Raw genomic sequence first — 17,026 nt, 5'->3', positions numbered from 1 at the left:
ACATCACACTCAACAACCAGAAAGATCAAAGTGCTCTGTGAGCAAACTCGGGAATTGACACATGAATTTTTGGACTATGTTATCTGGTTTAGGGAATTTTGTGGTTGATTGTCATATCTAGAGTACGAACAGTAGTTCAGTGTTCGCTAATGTAGCAAAGAAACAAAGTAACGTTGGGATAAGAAGGCATTACAGTTGAAATGATCATGCTATTACATTTGACAAGGGTGGATGATGTCATGTGTTTTAAACGTATATCATTTTTTTTCTGGTTCAAAAGAAAAGGTTGGAAGTAAATGTGGGTGAAAAGTGAAATTTACTGTCTACCATTGTAAATATTAGAAAATCAAGGCAATACTGTCTTAATGAAAACATTAACGATTCCCTCTTTATCAAATGAGACAAACGAGAACGAGTTTTTGAGTGACAGTCTTGATAGACTCAGTTTGATATAACTAAGCCAAGACTGTCACCGTCATTTTGGATCTCCGCCTGGGTAGATTTTAGTCACGTGCTAGGCAACGTGTAATCAATAACAAGATAGAATTTCATTTCAGGCCTGTTTATCAATTTTGTGGTGTATAAATTTCGCATTTTAGTACGTAAAATGTATTTTGAATCTTCAAATTGTCTTGAAACTTAAAAGAAAATTGTTCTTTAAAAATTCACTGAAGATCGGTAGCTAAAATTGTTTGTTTAGGTGTTATTTGATTTTCGTGTTAACTTGTAATTTCGTCAGTCGCCGGCGCCTTTTGTTGCTTCACACAGGAAAAACACACGATAAGAAACGTAATGATCAATTTTGTCCTCAACTCACGCCATAACAGAAAAAGCTTTTGAACATCTGTAAACTCCGAGCGCTTCGCAGTAAGTGATATTTTCAATGAATCTTTGGATTGCTTTCAAGTTCAAGGATTATAAATTACAATTTTATGAAAAAACGAAGGTTGTCTGTTATTTCAGGGTGAATCCTTGCATGCCTGCCAGTCGCTGGCGCCGCTTGTTGAAACTAAAACAAAAAAAAAACTCCTTTAAGATTATCATTGGCTTCTTTTTCGCCCCACCACTATTCTTAGCAACAAAGGTCGCCATTCCGTTTGTTTATTGCTCGCCAGAAACTATCAAATGCAATCAAAAGCCTAAAATCGAAAAAAAGTTTACAGGAATCGACCAATCGAGCGAGCGAACGAGGGCCATTCTCCACATCGTATCTACAACTCGCTCTTGCGCATACGCGCAATTCACGAGTTAAAAAAAAATGAAGGTTATCGGCACAACTGGGACAACTTAAGGCAAAATAATATCTTTTTATTCTGAACGCGAAGAAAACCTTTGGAAAAAAATTGACCTTGGTTAAAAATAGACTTGCACATCGCGTTTCTTGTTTTGATTTTGTTGTTGTTGTTGTTTCGTCGTTTTATCAAAGGTTAGATAAATGGGGTTAAAGTGGATTATACAAACCTTATTAATTTTGTTTTTTTTTTTTATTGAAGTATTTCCACAGATTATAGAGCCTCCGATAAACCAGTCTGTTACTGAGGGAAACTCTGTGAACTTTAGTTGCCGAGCCACAGGTGTGCCAACACCAACATTAGTCTGGGTTTTTAATAATGGTGACCTGCCGTCTGGTATCAATCAATTCAATCACAAAGGAGAATCATTCCTGGAATTTTTAAGCGTCACAAAAGGGATGGAAGGGACTTACAAGTGTGAAGCGAAAAATAAAGCAAATACAACTAGTTCCTCTGCAACACTGCGTGTGTACGGTAAGTTTAATGATAATGACGATAATGATGACGATAACGATGACGCTGACTTTGACGATGACGCCGACGATATCCATGGCGATGAAGATGATGTGACGCCAATGCTGAAGTGATGCTGACGATGAGGGTGACAAATGTGGACCAGGATTTTAATCAGTTGCCTTTTTCTTAACGCAGGAAAGGCCTATGTTCAAGTTTTTCCAGATCAGTATCCAGCAATCACAGCAGGAGACAACCTCACGTTGACCTGCAACGTCAACGAAGAAACAATAAATGTAACTTGGAAAAAAGATGGAGACTCACCACCTGAAAGAGCGAAGATTGATACACGATTCGATGACAAAAAGAGTACATTTGCTGTAACTGAAGTTGTGAAGGAGGACAGTGGTGTGTATTCTTGCGAGGGACGTAACAAGCTCGGTTTTGTTGACCGTTCCTTTGTAAAAATTAACATCAAAGGTAAGCTGGTGTTACTGTTGTGTCCTTAAAAGGCATAAAACTTTACTAATTGAAAAATATATTTCCAAACAGATTAAAACTATTTTTCAGTTAAAGACGAAACAAATGTGGGTCACCTGGCCCATTTGCATGAAATTACCTTGCATCGCTCTGTGAATTTCAGTTATTTTGCTTCTAAGAGCAGGTGTCAATCAAGGGTTAAAGAATGTGCTAAGCTATTTCAAAGCTATTCCAAACTACTCGAATTTTATCAGTACTTTTACTTCCGTCGAGATTTGTCTAATGGCCATATATTTATCTTACACAATTAGCGAAGCAATTGCCACGAGCTATGCAAAGTTTCAACACTTTGTGGTTTTACATTGGTGGATCAGTGGCGGCAGCGATTGTCATTTTGCTAATTGCCTGGTATTTCTGCAAGCTTCGAAGGGCAGGTGACGTCCATTTTTCTGTGTTATTTCAGATTTCTTTTTCTGAAAGTAAAAGAAGGAAATGTTTAAACTTATTTAACATGTCTGCTGGGGGGGGGGGGGGAGGGGGGGGATGAGGAACCCTGAGCTAAGAGTCTAAGAGCAGAGATATTTTTACAAGAATTATTCGTGTCCGGCCAAAAAATGCTAAATTGTAGAGATTTTTCACATCTGTATATGTTTTGATAACAATTACAAATTCAGAAAATATCACGTCACCCTTCATTTGCGCAAATTCAAATTATACTGCCATTACACAGAAATTTTATTAGAATTTTATGTCAGTGTTTTTGGGGTACGAAAGAGCTATCATAGCAGGTCATATTGTGCATTTCCAGCACTGATTTTGAAGGTCCTTCTTTAGTCCCGGAAAGTCCATTAACCAATCAAATTACAAAAAGGTTAAAAATTATATCCAGCTGATCACCATGACAACCAGCCATATTCCTTCTCTCGTTGTTGACAACAGAGTCAAATATATGATACACGTGGTTTCTGAGTCGCAAGCTTTCACTAAGTTAATGATGTCATTCTTACTTACAACGAAGCTATTTCTTCGATCTTTTTCCACATATCCTTTGATAATAGCCCCACCTGAGGTGCCACCCAGGCTGAAGTAAGTAAATTCTCTCTTTTTTTTTGAATGCTCGCTGTTTAAACGTGTCGCTATATCCGAAGTTTCTAACTGTTGAATAGTCTCAGTAGAATAGTAATAAGCGCCATTGCTGAGCAAATACGTCTTTTCTCCAGTTTGGACCTATCATATTCACCATCAAGAGCTCACAGGCCAAAAAGGGGTTTTTTTCTTTCGAAGCAGCGGCATTCTTCGAAGCCGTTCTTATGGCAGTCAAATGTTTCCTGATGTTCTTTCTGTTTTGGTTTCATCCGTCTTTTACTTGTCTTGACACCTTGTTAAATATATATATATATATATATATATATATATTTTTTTTTTTTTTTTTTACCAGCATGCTGGGTTGTGGGTGGCATACTTATAAGTAAAAGAGGCGCTTTGATCCCTCGTCACTCTTTGTTCCAGAAACTGCACTTGAAATACACTCGGAGTCTTGTAGGCCGATTTAAAATGCCAGTCGATATATCGACTGTAGACAATACTTCGGATGGTTTCGGTTAGTATTTCATTTCTCGCGTGGGAGAAACGATATTTGTATGAGGTAAAATGCCGAAAAACGCAGTCGGCGCAAGGTTATCTTCATGCGAGGTTAAATCAATCCTCTTTTTTTTTTTTCAATAAAACCTCCTCTTCTGGGGCGATGCGTCAACAAACGGGTTCAGCAGATTAGTATCCAAATTTCACCTATCTCAGTAATTTTTTCATTGGCAAGTAATAATTTTCTGACGTACTCTGAAAAAAAAATTATCTTTAAATGGAAAAAAAGAGAAAAAACTCTTAAAGTGAAGATACAGAGAATATATTTACCACGTTACGTTTAAACAGATTCACAGAAAGAAAAGATAGATAGGTAACAAAGATAGTTAAAGTCCTGTTTTCGTCTGCAATTATTCAGTGAAGGGGAAGATGAAGTTGAGATGGATCAGCTGAACTTAAACACAGATGGATGGGAGATTGCAGCTGACCGCCTGATCCTTCGCGAGCATATTGGCAGAGGGGCATTTGGTTCAGTGTGGCGAGCGCTACTGGGTCGTTCCCGTGGTAGACCTGGAAATCGTACAGTTGCTGCCAAGTGCTACTTACGTAAGTACTTTTTTTTTGTCTTTCTTTCATACAAAGCTTGATCAAACTATCCTTTATTAATTTTTTGTGTTTCATCTTAATAGAGAGCATTTTTCTTAAAACACGCTTTATTAACCTATTTGATACATAACAATTATAGCTTAAAGCTATGCGCTGTTAAAATGAATTATCAGCTGGCATGTCAAATAGTTAGCGGATGGTTCTCCGAGGGACCAGTCGTTAAGTCTTTTGTCATACAACGCCACAAACATTCAACAGAACACGAATATCATTTGGAGTACTAGAAGCTGTGGAGGCAAACGAAAATTTATTGATCAAATTGCATTCAAGGGTATAAAAGCGGAAAATACTACAATATTAAAAATTTTGGTCCACTTTCGCGCCACCTCCAATCACCCGCTGTTCACCTGTAACCTGATGTCGCATATTTTGTAAAGTTGCCCGCTTAGAAACTTTTGATGTGAAATCACGACTAGTGACCTCAGAGAAACCTAGAGAGGGTGAGCCTTAAGCGAAAAAATTGGAGCCATATGCCCATCTGGTGGTGGTAGTATGATCTTCTTCCGTTGGAAAAAGCTGGAAATCATAATGCAGTCGAACCTGCATCAAGCGGCACCGTATTAAGCGGTTACCCTGTGATAAGGGGTCGGTTTTCAATGCCCCAAAATTTTCTTCACTACTCGTAGTACTTTTTATACCAAGCGATTTTGGTCACCCTTTACTATGTCATAACAGCCTATTTGTAATGTTCCCTACCTGCACTGAACGGTCAATAAAGCGGAAGTACTCAAATAAAATTAAGAATAATTTTTCAAGTAAAATTTAATCCAAGCTAATCTCCCGAAATCAATGTTAGAAGTATTTTGGAGCGAGGTCATGTATGTTAAGTGGTCCGTGATGGCATAGAATGGCGATTTTTAATTTTAACAATAATACTCCTATTCCGTGGAACCTTTATTAAACGGTCGACCCGTGCATGACCGCTAAATACAGGTTGGACTGTATCAAGCTTACAGAGTCAAATGAATTTACAATAACTCTGGAAATGCTTATAAGTCTATGTAACATTTAATGTGATAAAAGCAAGGATTATGTACCATATGAACAGTAGGGAACAAGAAGGCGCATATAGAGGATATTCTAAAAAAACCAATGGTCTCAAATGTCTATTCGACCGATTAGGTATTATAACAGGTGCGATTTCTAGGCTTAATTGCGTCTCTACTTTTGTGAGTTGTCTGTAAAATAATTGCGCGATTCTATGAGCTTGCCAGATGATAACAATTGCTCGGGATTTTCGGTAAGTATGAATTTTATGGGGTTTAGAAAACGAAATTTAATTTGTCTTATGCAAACCAAATGCATTGTAATTTGCGCCGATAGTTTAACACCAAGTATACAATACTTGCAAAAGTGGATGTTCACCGCATAAACAATTGTGTCTCTCATGACATGCAAATTTTTTTTTGTATATTTTATTTTTCGTGGTTTCCTAGCAATCTCCGGAGAGAAAGGAAGGAAGGCCCTGCTGAGAGAGATCGAGTTATTAAAACTCTTTGGAAGGGAGGGCCATGAAAATGTTGTTAAGTTCATTGGTTGTGTTACAGTTGGAGGTAATCAGCTATTGTTATGATTATAATCAGCTAATTCACAGTAACGATAAAAACATATCTGACGTCAACCAGTATTGCTTAGATGGTGCACTAATTCAAGGGTTATTTCCAGTTTTTGTCTCATCTTAAGAAATTTACTTCGCACTGTATGTAGGCCATTTTACTTGGAAGATTTAAGCTCTAAAATGTACATGCTAATTGTGATAATAGCTTTAACTTACGATGGCAAGTCTCTGTCTTTTTATCTGCCATCCCTATTTTTCTGTCTTTCTGTTTATCTGTTTGTCTGTCTGTCTGTCTGTCTGTCTGTCTGTCCATCTGTCTATGCGTTTGTCTCTATTTCTCTCTGCTGTGTGTCCATCCGTTTTCTATCTGCGTTTTTTCTTCTTTGAATTTCCCTCTCTGTCTCAGATATAACCTAATGTAAATGTAAAATGTAAAATGTAAAACTAGATAAACCATGTACATTTCAAACACATTTTGGAACTTCTGCACTGCTTGCCATATAACAATTTTCTTGTTTTTCCCTCTTAGCTCAGCCAATACTTATCATGGAGTACCTGTGGCGAGGTGACTTGCTGGGCTATCTCAGAAAATCCAGGGGTGTTTTCGACCAATATCATCATGGAGTCGGAAGGGTCGACCACTTGACAACGTATGACATGGTGCTGTTTGCTAAACAGATCGCACATGGTATGACTTTCCTCGCGTCCAGAGGGGTAAGTGCTCGAACTCTTCCGGGTTGTGGTCCTGCATGTGTTAAAATGGCATGACTTGCAAATCGTGAGTAGAATACGCTGTACGGCTAAAAAGATCCAGCAAATTAGAATCACTATTCCACAGAGAAATGGTCTGACATTAGCATGATGTTAAACTTTCTACCTATATTTAATTTTTTTATTCTATGTAGTTTATCAAAGTCCCTTTTATCAGATCATATCATTTTTTTTTTCGATTTCAGATAATTCATCGCGATCTTGCAGCTCGTAACATCCTTCTTGATGAGCATCGTGTCTGCAAGTTGACTGACTTTGGGCTCTCTTATCAGGATTTCAAATACGGCCCAGGAAATGCCAAGGGGGTAATTTTCAGAATTTCTTCATCATTCGGTCAATTTGTTTTGGGGCTGCTGGTATGGAAGATAAAAATGCGAAGAATTTAAATATTACTGTCCTCACAAACCTTTCTTTTCAGTTATACAGTTTTACTGCAAACAAATATTTCCCTTCAATGGGAAGCCGTTCTAAGCGTATCGAAACTTCCACAGAAAAAAAAATTGTACCCAGGGAGTGAACACAGGAAATAAGAAAGCCGGAAGAGATATCGTTCTCTGAATAGCAAAGATACAAACCAGTACAAAGAAACACAGGAGATTTAAAGAAAAAGGAGTGTGTAAATTGTTTTCATAGAATTTGTACAAAGGTGTCTACTGCTCTTGACATTATCGTAAGTCCTCACATCACGGTTTTAATCTTATATGCAAAATATTTTAGAAGTTGTATACAAGGCTCTTTAGATGTCAGATGTCTATAGTATTTTGGTTACTCATCCAGGGATGTATCCCAATCAAATGGACTGCACCCGAGATTCTCTTTGGACATGTGGAACAACTGTCAACCAAAAGCGATGTGTACGTACTGTATTGGTTATTATCAACATATATTCCAAGAGTGAACATTTTTACGATTCTACCTTAACTTAGCGAGGAAAACTAGAATATTCAGTGCTCTATTGATTAGAGGGTCATTAAGAACGTCAAGCTGGGAAACAGCTGAGGTTACAGCTGTAGTATGAGACTTTACATGAATATTAAGTTTAACGAGCAATATCCAAAATCTGATTAGGATAAGAACCGACGGATGAAAGGATGAGTGGATAATCAAACAAATAAATATGGCGTTTTCTGTTAAGGAGGTTGCTTATGTCTTGATGGCATGTTTTTAAACATCCCAAGTATCTGAGTGATTGTAATCTTTCTACCCCAGTTGAGATATATCGTCATCCTTCTATTTCTTTGACAGGTGGTCCTACGGCATCGTCCTGTATGAAATCTTCACTGTCGGTACTTAACTTGTTTGTTACTTTACATTCAGGAAATATACCTGCCGAGATTGCACGCACAATTACTAATTGATGAGTGATACCGAGCGAACAAAAGACCATTGTACGATAGAGAAGTTGAAGCAGTACTCAATGTGGCCTATAAATAAAATTATGACGATGCATAAAAACTTGACATAAAACTTAAGTTTAAGTAGAACTGAAAGTATTTAGTACATTATTGAAAAACCTTAAATCCATCGCTACACTTAAATTTGTTTTTTTTACAGTACTCTATCATCTGATGTAAAACCGAAATCTATTTCAGCAATGAATTGTCGTTTTCACAGAAGAATCATTTCGATCGCCCTGAGAGGAATGAAAGTGATTACAACAAAAAGAGTGTGCTTTTTTGGCGAACAGGAAAAAAACATTATTTTTCCACAGGAGGCATTCCTTACGAAGGATGGTCTCAATCCACGACAATGAAAAAAATCGAAGAAGGTTATCGTCTGCCAAAGCCTGAACATATCGACGACAGTTTGTAAGTGTTGCTTCCTCTGTGTGGAATGTTATATAAGTCAAAAGCAATATCGATTGCTGCTGTGGTCAGGTGTTTTTGATACTCTTGGTCTGAATAAGAAGTCTTCCTAAGAAATTAATCTTATCTTGTCAATACAAAAATTTAAATGAAAAGTTGTTGAGTCAAATAAAGAATACGGTGGGTTTTTCATCACAGAATTCGTTTCAGCTGCAATGTAATGAGATAAACTTAGCATTTCAGTTATTTTTGTAACTAGTTGTGGTTTCTCAACTTTGCTACTTGCAATATTAGTGCCTATCGCAGAGTTACTGTGATCATATGTCCCTGTGTTTTTCTATAGATACGCGGTGATGTTAAACTGCTGGAAATATGAAAGCGCCAGCCGGCCACACTTTGTGAAGCTCTACCAAACAATGGATACATATATTAAAACAAAGGTTTGCCATACAGCGTCTAATTCAAGATATACTTTAGCAATTGAAATTGGTATCCTATCAAGTCAATTGCGAATTTCTTTTCACGTCAATGTGATGTCAAAACGCATTAACTACCCAGCCGCTAACAATTTGTGAATTCAGTTTCATCATGAAACCAATGTTACTTTTTAAACATATGCAACAGACGGAACAGATCTTAAAATTACACTTTTGGAAAACTTTGACAGAAAGGGAGACCTTACCCGAATTTTTTCCTTATCAATTCATGCAAGAACTAGTGGCTCATGTCTTTGTGACCGATATCTGATCTGCTCTTTTTTTGTCTTTTTAGTGACTCATTTTTGAAATTCCTTCGTTCAAGATTTTTTAACTCATGCAGTTCCTGATTAACTTCTAATCTTTTTCATAGACATATGTAGATATCTTTGACGATGACAAGTATGATCGGGATAAGTACAACTTTATCAATGACCGTGGAGCTGTTGCAAACCCAGAAGATGCAGGAGCGGACGAGCTAGGAGCAGCTGCAGCAAATCCCATCTGTGGAGTGGGTGAACACGGTGCTATGGCACATCCCTTTCTGGTTGCAATGGACGATGGCGCTACAGCTTTCCCTTTTGGAATTAACGTCGGAGACGAAGGAGCACCTGCAACAGATCCCGACCGTGAAGTGGGTGAACACGGTGCTACGGCACATCCCTTTGTGATTGCAATAGACGATGGTGCTACAGCTTTCCCTTTCGCTATCAACGTACAAGATACAGGGGCAGCTGAAGCAAATCTCGCCCATGAAGTGGGTAAGCACGGTGATGCTGCACATTCCTTTGTGGTTGCAATTGACGATGGTGCTACAGCTTTCCCCTTCGCTATTAACTTACAAGACAAAGGGGCAGCTGCAGCAAATCTCGCCCATGAAGTGGGTAAGCACGGTGCCACTGCACATCCCTTTGTGGTTGCAATTGACGATGGTGCTACAGCCTTCCCCTTCGCTATTAACTTACAGGACAAAGAGGCAGCCGCAGGAAATCTCGCCCGTGAAGTGGGTAAGCACGGTGCTACGGCACATCCCTCTATGGTTGGAATTGACGATGGTACTACAGCTTTCCCTCTCAGAATCAAAGTAGAAGAAGAAGGTTGCGCATCATACCCTTTTGAGAGTGATAAGAAAGATATGGATGCCCAAGGATACCCTTTGGAGAGTGATACTATACCATATCTTAGCGAGAACGAGGAAGAAGATGTTGATGACTCCGAGTGCCCTCTTGCGATTGAGGAAGAAGAAATTGATCCTTTACCATCCTCCCTGGTGATGGACCAAAACGATCTAGATGCTTCAGTATGTCCCCTTGTGACTGACGAAGAAAATTCTGATTCTTTAGCATGCCCCCTTATGGGTGAGGAAGAAGATTCCAATAACTCAGCATGCTCCCCTGTAACTGGGGAAGAAGATTTCGAAGCCACAGGAAGCCTTTCTGTTACTGAAAAAGAAGATCCTAACTCTTTTGCACGCTCCACAAATGAGGTGAACAGACCTGATACCTCACCATTCCCTTGTGTGATGGAGGAAGAAGATCTTGATTCTTTAGAATACAATCCCCTGATCGAAAAAGAAGGCCACAGTGATTCCGTCTTCCCTCCAGATATTCAAATTGATGAGGAAGAAGGTGTAACAAGTGAACCTGAAAGTAACGTTGGTTATGAAGGTGCTGTAGCAGTTCAATCTGAAAAGGAGGCAGTAGAAGAAGAACCTGAGACTTGCCAACTAAAGTACACGAAGGATGAACAAGACGATCTTGGAAGCTATATGGACGACCAAAGTGATGCTGTAGACCTTCTTGACGGGGAGGCTGGCGTACAAGAGTATGATGGTAATCAACTTACTGCTGCAGATAAAGATGAAACTGGAAGTGACGAAGACGAGGAGTCATCTGAAGTAACTCCTCTTGTGCAGGACTGAGGCTTAATAGCAGAATTGCTGAACCTTCAAGGTTGTAGTCTTATAACACTCTGTGGTAATTTGTAGTTTAGATTTCGAGAACTTCAGCCTCAATATTTCATAGCTTTTGATTTTAAGATGTAGTTTCTATCGTACTTTTACTTTATTAATGCTTTGGTAGTGATGATAACCATTTTCATAGTTTATAAATGGAGGTTAGATGGAATTTTCTTGGAAAAAAAAAACTTGTTTATTTACTTCACTTTTGCATTTCTTAGTTTACCGTTTATTCGCTTGGTGCACTTGTCAGTGCTTTGTTGTTGTTATTGACTGTAGCCTGATAGAGACAAGAAAAAAAAAAAAGAAAAAGAAATTGCTGTTAAGATAATTTTTATAACTGATCTAGTCAGAAATTTTGCCCACATTTGTGAGTGTTGTTCCTAGTATAAGTAATATTTCTTAATTTTTTTGTAAGTGCATTGAAGAGAAGAACAATAATGGACATGTTGATCTCTCCCAAGTCACAATGAATATTTACCGTGTTAGGAATAATTAAATGGTTGTAAAGCACTCTCTAAATGCTTCAGTAAACTTATATAAGCTAAACTCGTTTTGTTTACTCCATTCGTTGCAGCAAAATTGCTGGTTCGGATCAGACCACTTTAAGTAAAACAAAGGCATATGCGCATAAAATGTCATTAATAAGAGTAGAGACAAAAGGGAGAAAAAGGGTGGGGCGAGGAAATCTAACTGTACATGTGATGGACACAATAAACTAAAATGACATTTAGGCTCCTTCAAAACACAGTCGAGCCAATATAACAATGGATTCTCATTCAATCATTTTTCAATTTTGTTTTTGCCACGAGCACTTACATATAAAGCTAACATTGCCTAACCTATTACTTCAACTTTCATCATGGGGAGAACTGTGCTGATTTTTTAGAGAAACAGGCAACTGCGGTTATTTTCTTACTGTTTTTCGTTGTGTTTCTTGACATGAGCAAGGCCTTTGCCAAGATTAACGATGGCATTTCGGTGTGGCTTAGTTCATCATTAATCCATCTGATAGACAACAAGTAGTGCTCATAAATTCTGAGTTCTCTGACCCTCTGGTCTTTGAATCCAGAGTGCCACAAGCGGTTGTTCCATGACTTGTCTTATTCAGAATATATGTAAATGACTTTTCATATGCCCCTCAATCTTGTTTTACTGAATATTATTGGATGATGCTAAACTTCAGATTTCTTTCCCAGTTCAAGGCTGGGCGAAGACAATAATTTTTTCTGAGACGTGGAGTGTCCTTTAAATTAAAGTGAAGTAAAACCACGATCGTCGATAAAAGATCAGTAGGGACTCTGACGTCGATCTACACAATTTTGGTTCATGTCTTTTATTTCGGTATTTGTCTATTTGGCTGTTGAGGATACGTTGTAGGAAGTATTTATCGTTTAGATAGGGTTTTGAAATTTTTGTACACGAAATTAAATTTAAGTATGTTTTTATTTGAACCTCCCGAAAATCTGACATATTTCGATCCACTCGAAATGAATATAAAGAGCCCAAAAGTAATCACTAAAACGTAACCTCGCTCATCCTTCTCCATTCACCTCCACGGGATTTGCGCCCAAAAAAGGTGAGACTGTTGCAGGAATAAATTAATCAAAATCATCTTTTTACATCATTTTATCTCATAGTATCAAAGTATACACTAAAACAGTCATTTAAGTGCGGTGGCAAGAGGTGGGTGTTTACATCTCCGCTTCGCAGCTTGGTAAATATCCACCTCTAGTTAAATCTACCTCGGTGAAGAGTTAAGAAATAATAAACATTTGATAAATTTCCAGTGTAGCGATTAGCATCGCAACTTATCGTGATAATGCAAACATTTCAGAAAAGACAACATTGGAAAATGAATCATTTTTCTATCCATATCTTGTAAAATTAATATCAATAAAGGAAATATAAATAAATTTGAAAGGTCTTGGCTGACCACCAAACACCAGCACACGCACAACAATAACTAAAGTGTGTCAATAATCATATATTATTACCCTTGGTGTTATCAAAACAAGCAGGCTGACATATCTGTCAACCAAAAACGGTCTATTTATGCGACTAAGAATAAAGTATTTGAAAGCCTGATGACCCAATTTGCCAGTCTCTTGCTAAATACTATAACAGGTACTGATAAGTAAACGCGTAATACCTCTTGAAAACCGTCAGAAGACGGATTGTGCCTTTCTGTGTGAGCGTAACCGGTTTTCATGACTAAGCTATCGAGTCATTCATCACGCCGTTAAAACCAAGACAATTGCCAAAATGGCCTAGAATATATTCTAGAGCTCGTGTGAATGATTTATTCGTGATACATCATTACACATTCCACGCTTTGTTTTTGGAAGCAGATGTGAACTGTTTGTGAAAAAAAAAAACTTTTGTTGAACATTGATAAGGGCTGAGATGCGCGCTTGTGTTTTCATCATAAAGTTAAAGTTCAAGAGAACTTAAAGTTTGGTTAAATCTCGTTTTTTATTATTCTCGAATTTACTAATACCAAAATATAAGCCATTTAATTACCAATCAGCCATTTTTGTGGCTTCCTCAATTTGCGAGATGTTTAATTTAGTCTTATTTGATATTCAATCATGACGCATTTTAAAATAAAGGTTAGACATATTCATCTTGAAGTTTTTCCTCCTGATTGTGGGAAAAAGTCAACTGAAAGAGGCCAAAAATGCAAAAGAAAACAGTGGTTCACTGTGACTGTATGTATAGAGAAGTCAGCAATAACTGAGGCGGCGAAAAAGGAAAAGAAAATAACAACCTTACTTGTTTAAAAGCGCCGCCGGCAATAGGACTAAAGGGGCCGCACAAATGTACGGGGTAGACTCTTTTATGGTTTTATTCGACAAAGTTGCTTCGCACTTCGCTGAAAACGGATTGTTTAGTCAATATGCGAGTTATTAGATTTACGCATGAGAGAACAAGGCATATCGAGCAAAGACAAGTCCACAATTAACGTTTATTTAGTAATTTTGTTTATGCATGGGCGATCTTTAAATAAATATTAGAAACCCGTCCAAAATAGATAAAGAATCAATTCTCAAACAATATCTCATTGTATTTCATGGCAAAAAAAAAGAGACTAATTGATGTTATGTCTTCCTCTTCTTCTTACTCTCCTTCCTGTAAAGAGAACATGGAAAAGAAAAAGAAATTTGTATTCCTCCTCATATTGCAATAGAGTTTTCGACTCTGTAAGTGCAATTGCTTGTCACCATTCAATGATTCCTTATTGATTAATATAAAAATTCGAAAAAAAGTATTTCTTTAAGGACACGGAAGTTTTTCCAAATAAGTACTGGCGACCTCGAATCACGAACAACAACAAAACGCCCTGACTGTGTCCTTTACTGCCTTTCTCACTTCTGTGATTTTCCAACAGTAAAGAAAGGGATTCAGAGATGAGTTCAGATAAACTAAAGTTTTCGTAAAGAGCCACAGAGCATGAATTGCTGATCCACTAAGTACTGTATGTCTCAATATCGACACAATTATAAAAGGGGTTTAGCATGCCACTAAAGCCAACTGCACCCAAAATATGCTGGAAACTGTTTTCTGATATTGTTTGATGTTTAGTTGAACTCTTCCGTTTAATCTTTGTTTTGATGAACCTTTTGCTGTCCATGCACGTACTCTTCCCCTTCCTGTACCTTTTACTCCTGCTCCTTCTTCTGTGGCTGTTCTTGTCCCCGTTATTGCGCCTGCTTCATCTTTTCCTGCTCCTATATCTTCTCCTGCATTTGACCGTCCTTCGCCAGGGTTGTCTTCTACTTCAGCCTGGTACCGCTGTAATCTCAGGTGGATCTTTACGTAGCAAAACACGGAAGTAACCAGAGATACCACAACGGCCACAAAAGCAACAATCTCCGAAACCGTTTGACTCCAGACACGAACCAATCCGCATAAAACAGCAATTATCCAGCATAAAAGTATAACAGCTTGAGTTCGCTTTAGTGTCACAACTTGTCTGTATCTCAGCCTCAATAACAGAACAAGAAGTCTGTCAACACTGATAGCTGTTGATATCAGTACAGTCACTCCAAACAAAACATAGTTGGATATACAAACAACCTCTTCGACGTAATACACAATATCTATGTCGGTGTTACCAAGATCAATGTAAAGAAATAAAACAGTCACGAACAGAGGTTGTGAAAAAAGACCCACACAAAGATCGGTAGCGGCTAGACATTCAAACAAGACCTTTGCAGCGGGATGCAAAGAGGACACTTTATAAAATGTTAATAGAAGCAGACCATTACCAAGAGATGCAGTGAAGGAGAGGACAATGTTGAAAGCGAGGAGAAATGCTACTACTCCAATTGGTAATTGTGAAAATAACTGACTTGTGAGGGTCGCCATTGGCGCTCACGTTCAGACTTGTGGCTCTGTCTTTCCCTCTTTTGGCAGCAAATGATTGTTTATTGGGCGATCCCTATTCGATATAAGAGTATTATTGTTTTGTCAAGAATTTTAACAGTTTCTATTGGATAAAAAATTCCTCCTGTTGTCTGATTTTCCGATGACAAATGTCACAGCTATAATTAGACTTGTTTTTAACTCTTTTGTGTTTTATTCATATTCTTTGAATTTTCATCATGTTTAGTAAGCAGGTGCCATATTATTTAACATACTAAATGACGTAGAATCTGTGAATTGCTTTTCGCCAATACTTTGTAGAGCTTTCTCAACAAGTCAGCTTTTCTTTTCAGTTCCTGACCCATGTGTGTCTTTGCCCTTCTTAGCTATGCTCGTTTTTTTTTTAAGGTAACATATTTGTGGTTCTTTTATGATAAGCAAGTGCTTTTTAGATGAAAAAATTTGCATAATATACTTATGTTAAGGAACATCGTGGTAAATTTTCATAAATAAAGACATCATTGAGCTACAAACAACAACAAAACGCTCTGATTGTCTTCTTTACTGCAATTCTCACTTCTCTGAAAAATTAATTATTTTGCCACGAGTGTGTTCCCTAAATTCAGAATTCATTAGCCAGAGCCAATTTGCCGGCTCGTCAGGATATGTCCGTGAGTAGAGGTACTCTTTAACTTCGCCAAAAACATAAGTGCAAGGCAAAAAATATTCGTGAAAATCTTAGCTCGATATTACTTTTTCCTCAGAATGAATTCGATTAAGGTTTAAGTTTAAAAGAGAAAACACAACTTTAAAATTAATTAAATTTGCTTTGAAACGAGTTGGGTGTGGTGTGCGGAAAAAAAAGGTTACCACCGCAAATAGCCAGCTGAAAAGAAACAATTACCTCCATACTTCTTTTGAAGTAAAAACGAAGAAATAAGCCACACGAAATATTGGAAAATCACCGCAGGAAAAGAAAACAAAATGGTCTTGACCGAAAACCCTTCAACTCTGTTTTTCTTGAATATAGAAAACCCCCCTTCTGCAGTTGAAAGTCTTACATGGCTAGAGAGACTTAAACATCACCACCTGCTCATTTCGGAAACTAGATTCGTTCTTTGGATGTTCAGTGTGGTGTTCAAGAGGAGAGTTCTCAACGCCTTTAGCAATGAAAGAGTGGTAACTGCTATAAAATAACATGGAGAACCTAACGGAAAATACAAACTAAACAAGAATTAATCAATTTCGTTGCTTCACGGGCGTACATGATCGAAGTCTTATTATGTTTGTTTCGTCATTGATCTTATAATTTCCATTGCAGCCATTGTGGGAAATGGTCTTTTTTTTTTCCCCTCTCTACAAGATTTCTTTCCTTCATCAACCATCAAAATGTTTGTTCAGTAATCTTGCATGCACTGATATCACTGTTGGACTCAGTTTCCAGCCGTTTCATCTCCCTTACATAATTTCCCAAAAACACTCAGCAATTTGTTACCATGGCTCGCTCATCAACCGAACCTTGGGGGTTATTTTCTGTTGCGTCTCTGTCCTCACACTGACTGCAGTAAGTAGAGACAGACTTTTAGCTGTTTCACCAAGGTTAAGATATCGACAGTGGT

At 37.8% G+C, this 17,026-nt stretch overlaps 2 protein-coding genes across 3 annotated transcripts in view; one reads left to right on the top strand and one right to left on the bottom strand.

Annotated features, from left to right (window-relative positions):
* The window catches only part of LOC149046295 (vitellogenin receptor-like), a 211,140-nt gene that overhangs the window by 57,757 nt on the left and 136,357 nt on the right, over window positions 1-17,026 (top strand). The window lies entirely within an intron of this gene.
* Window positions 13,996-16,944, bottom strand: LOC149046299 (uncharacterized). The gene is made up of 2 exons (XM_089207024.1): window positions 14,699-16,944; window positions 13,996-14,171 (listed from the first exon to the last, which is right to left on the bottom strand). Exons 1-2 carry the CDS (start codon window positions 15,408-15,410, stop codon window positions 14,131-14,133), a joined length of 753 nt encoding a protein of 250 aa, XP_089063150.1. The 5' UTR covers window positions 15,411-16,944; the 3' UTR covers window positions 13,996-14,130.

Source organism: Pocillopora damicornis, chromosome 5 (genome assembly GCF_964200805.1).
Source record: "Pocillopora damicornis chromosome 5, jaPocDami1.2, whole genome shotgun sequence".
NCBI lineage: Eukaryota > Metazoa > Cnidaria > Anthozoa > Scleractinia > Pocilloporidae > Pocillopora > Pocillopora damicornis.
Note: the sequence above shows the minus strand (reverse complement) of the source record. Positions and strands in the feature narration are given on the sequence as shown.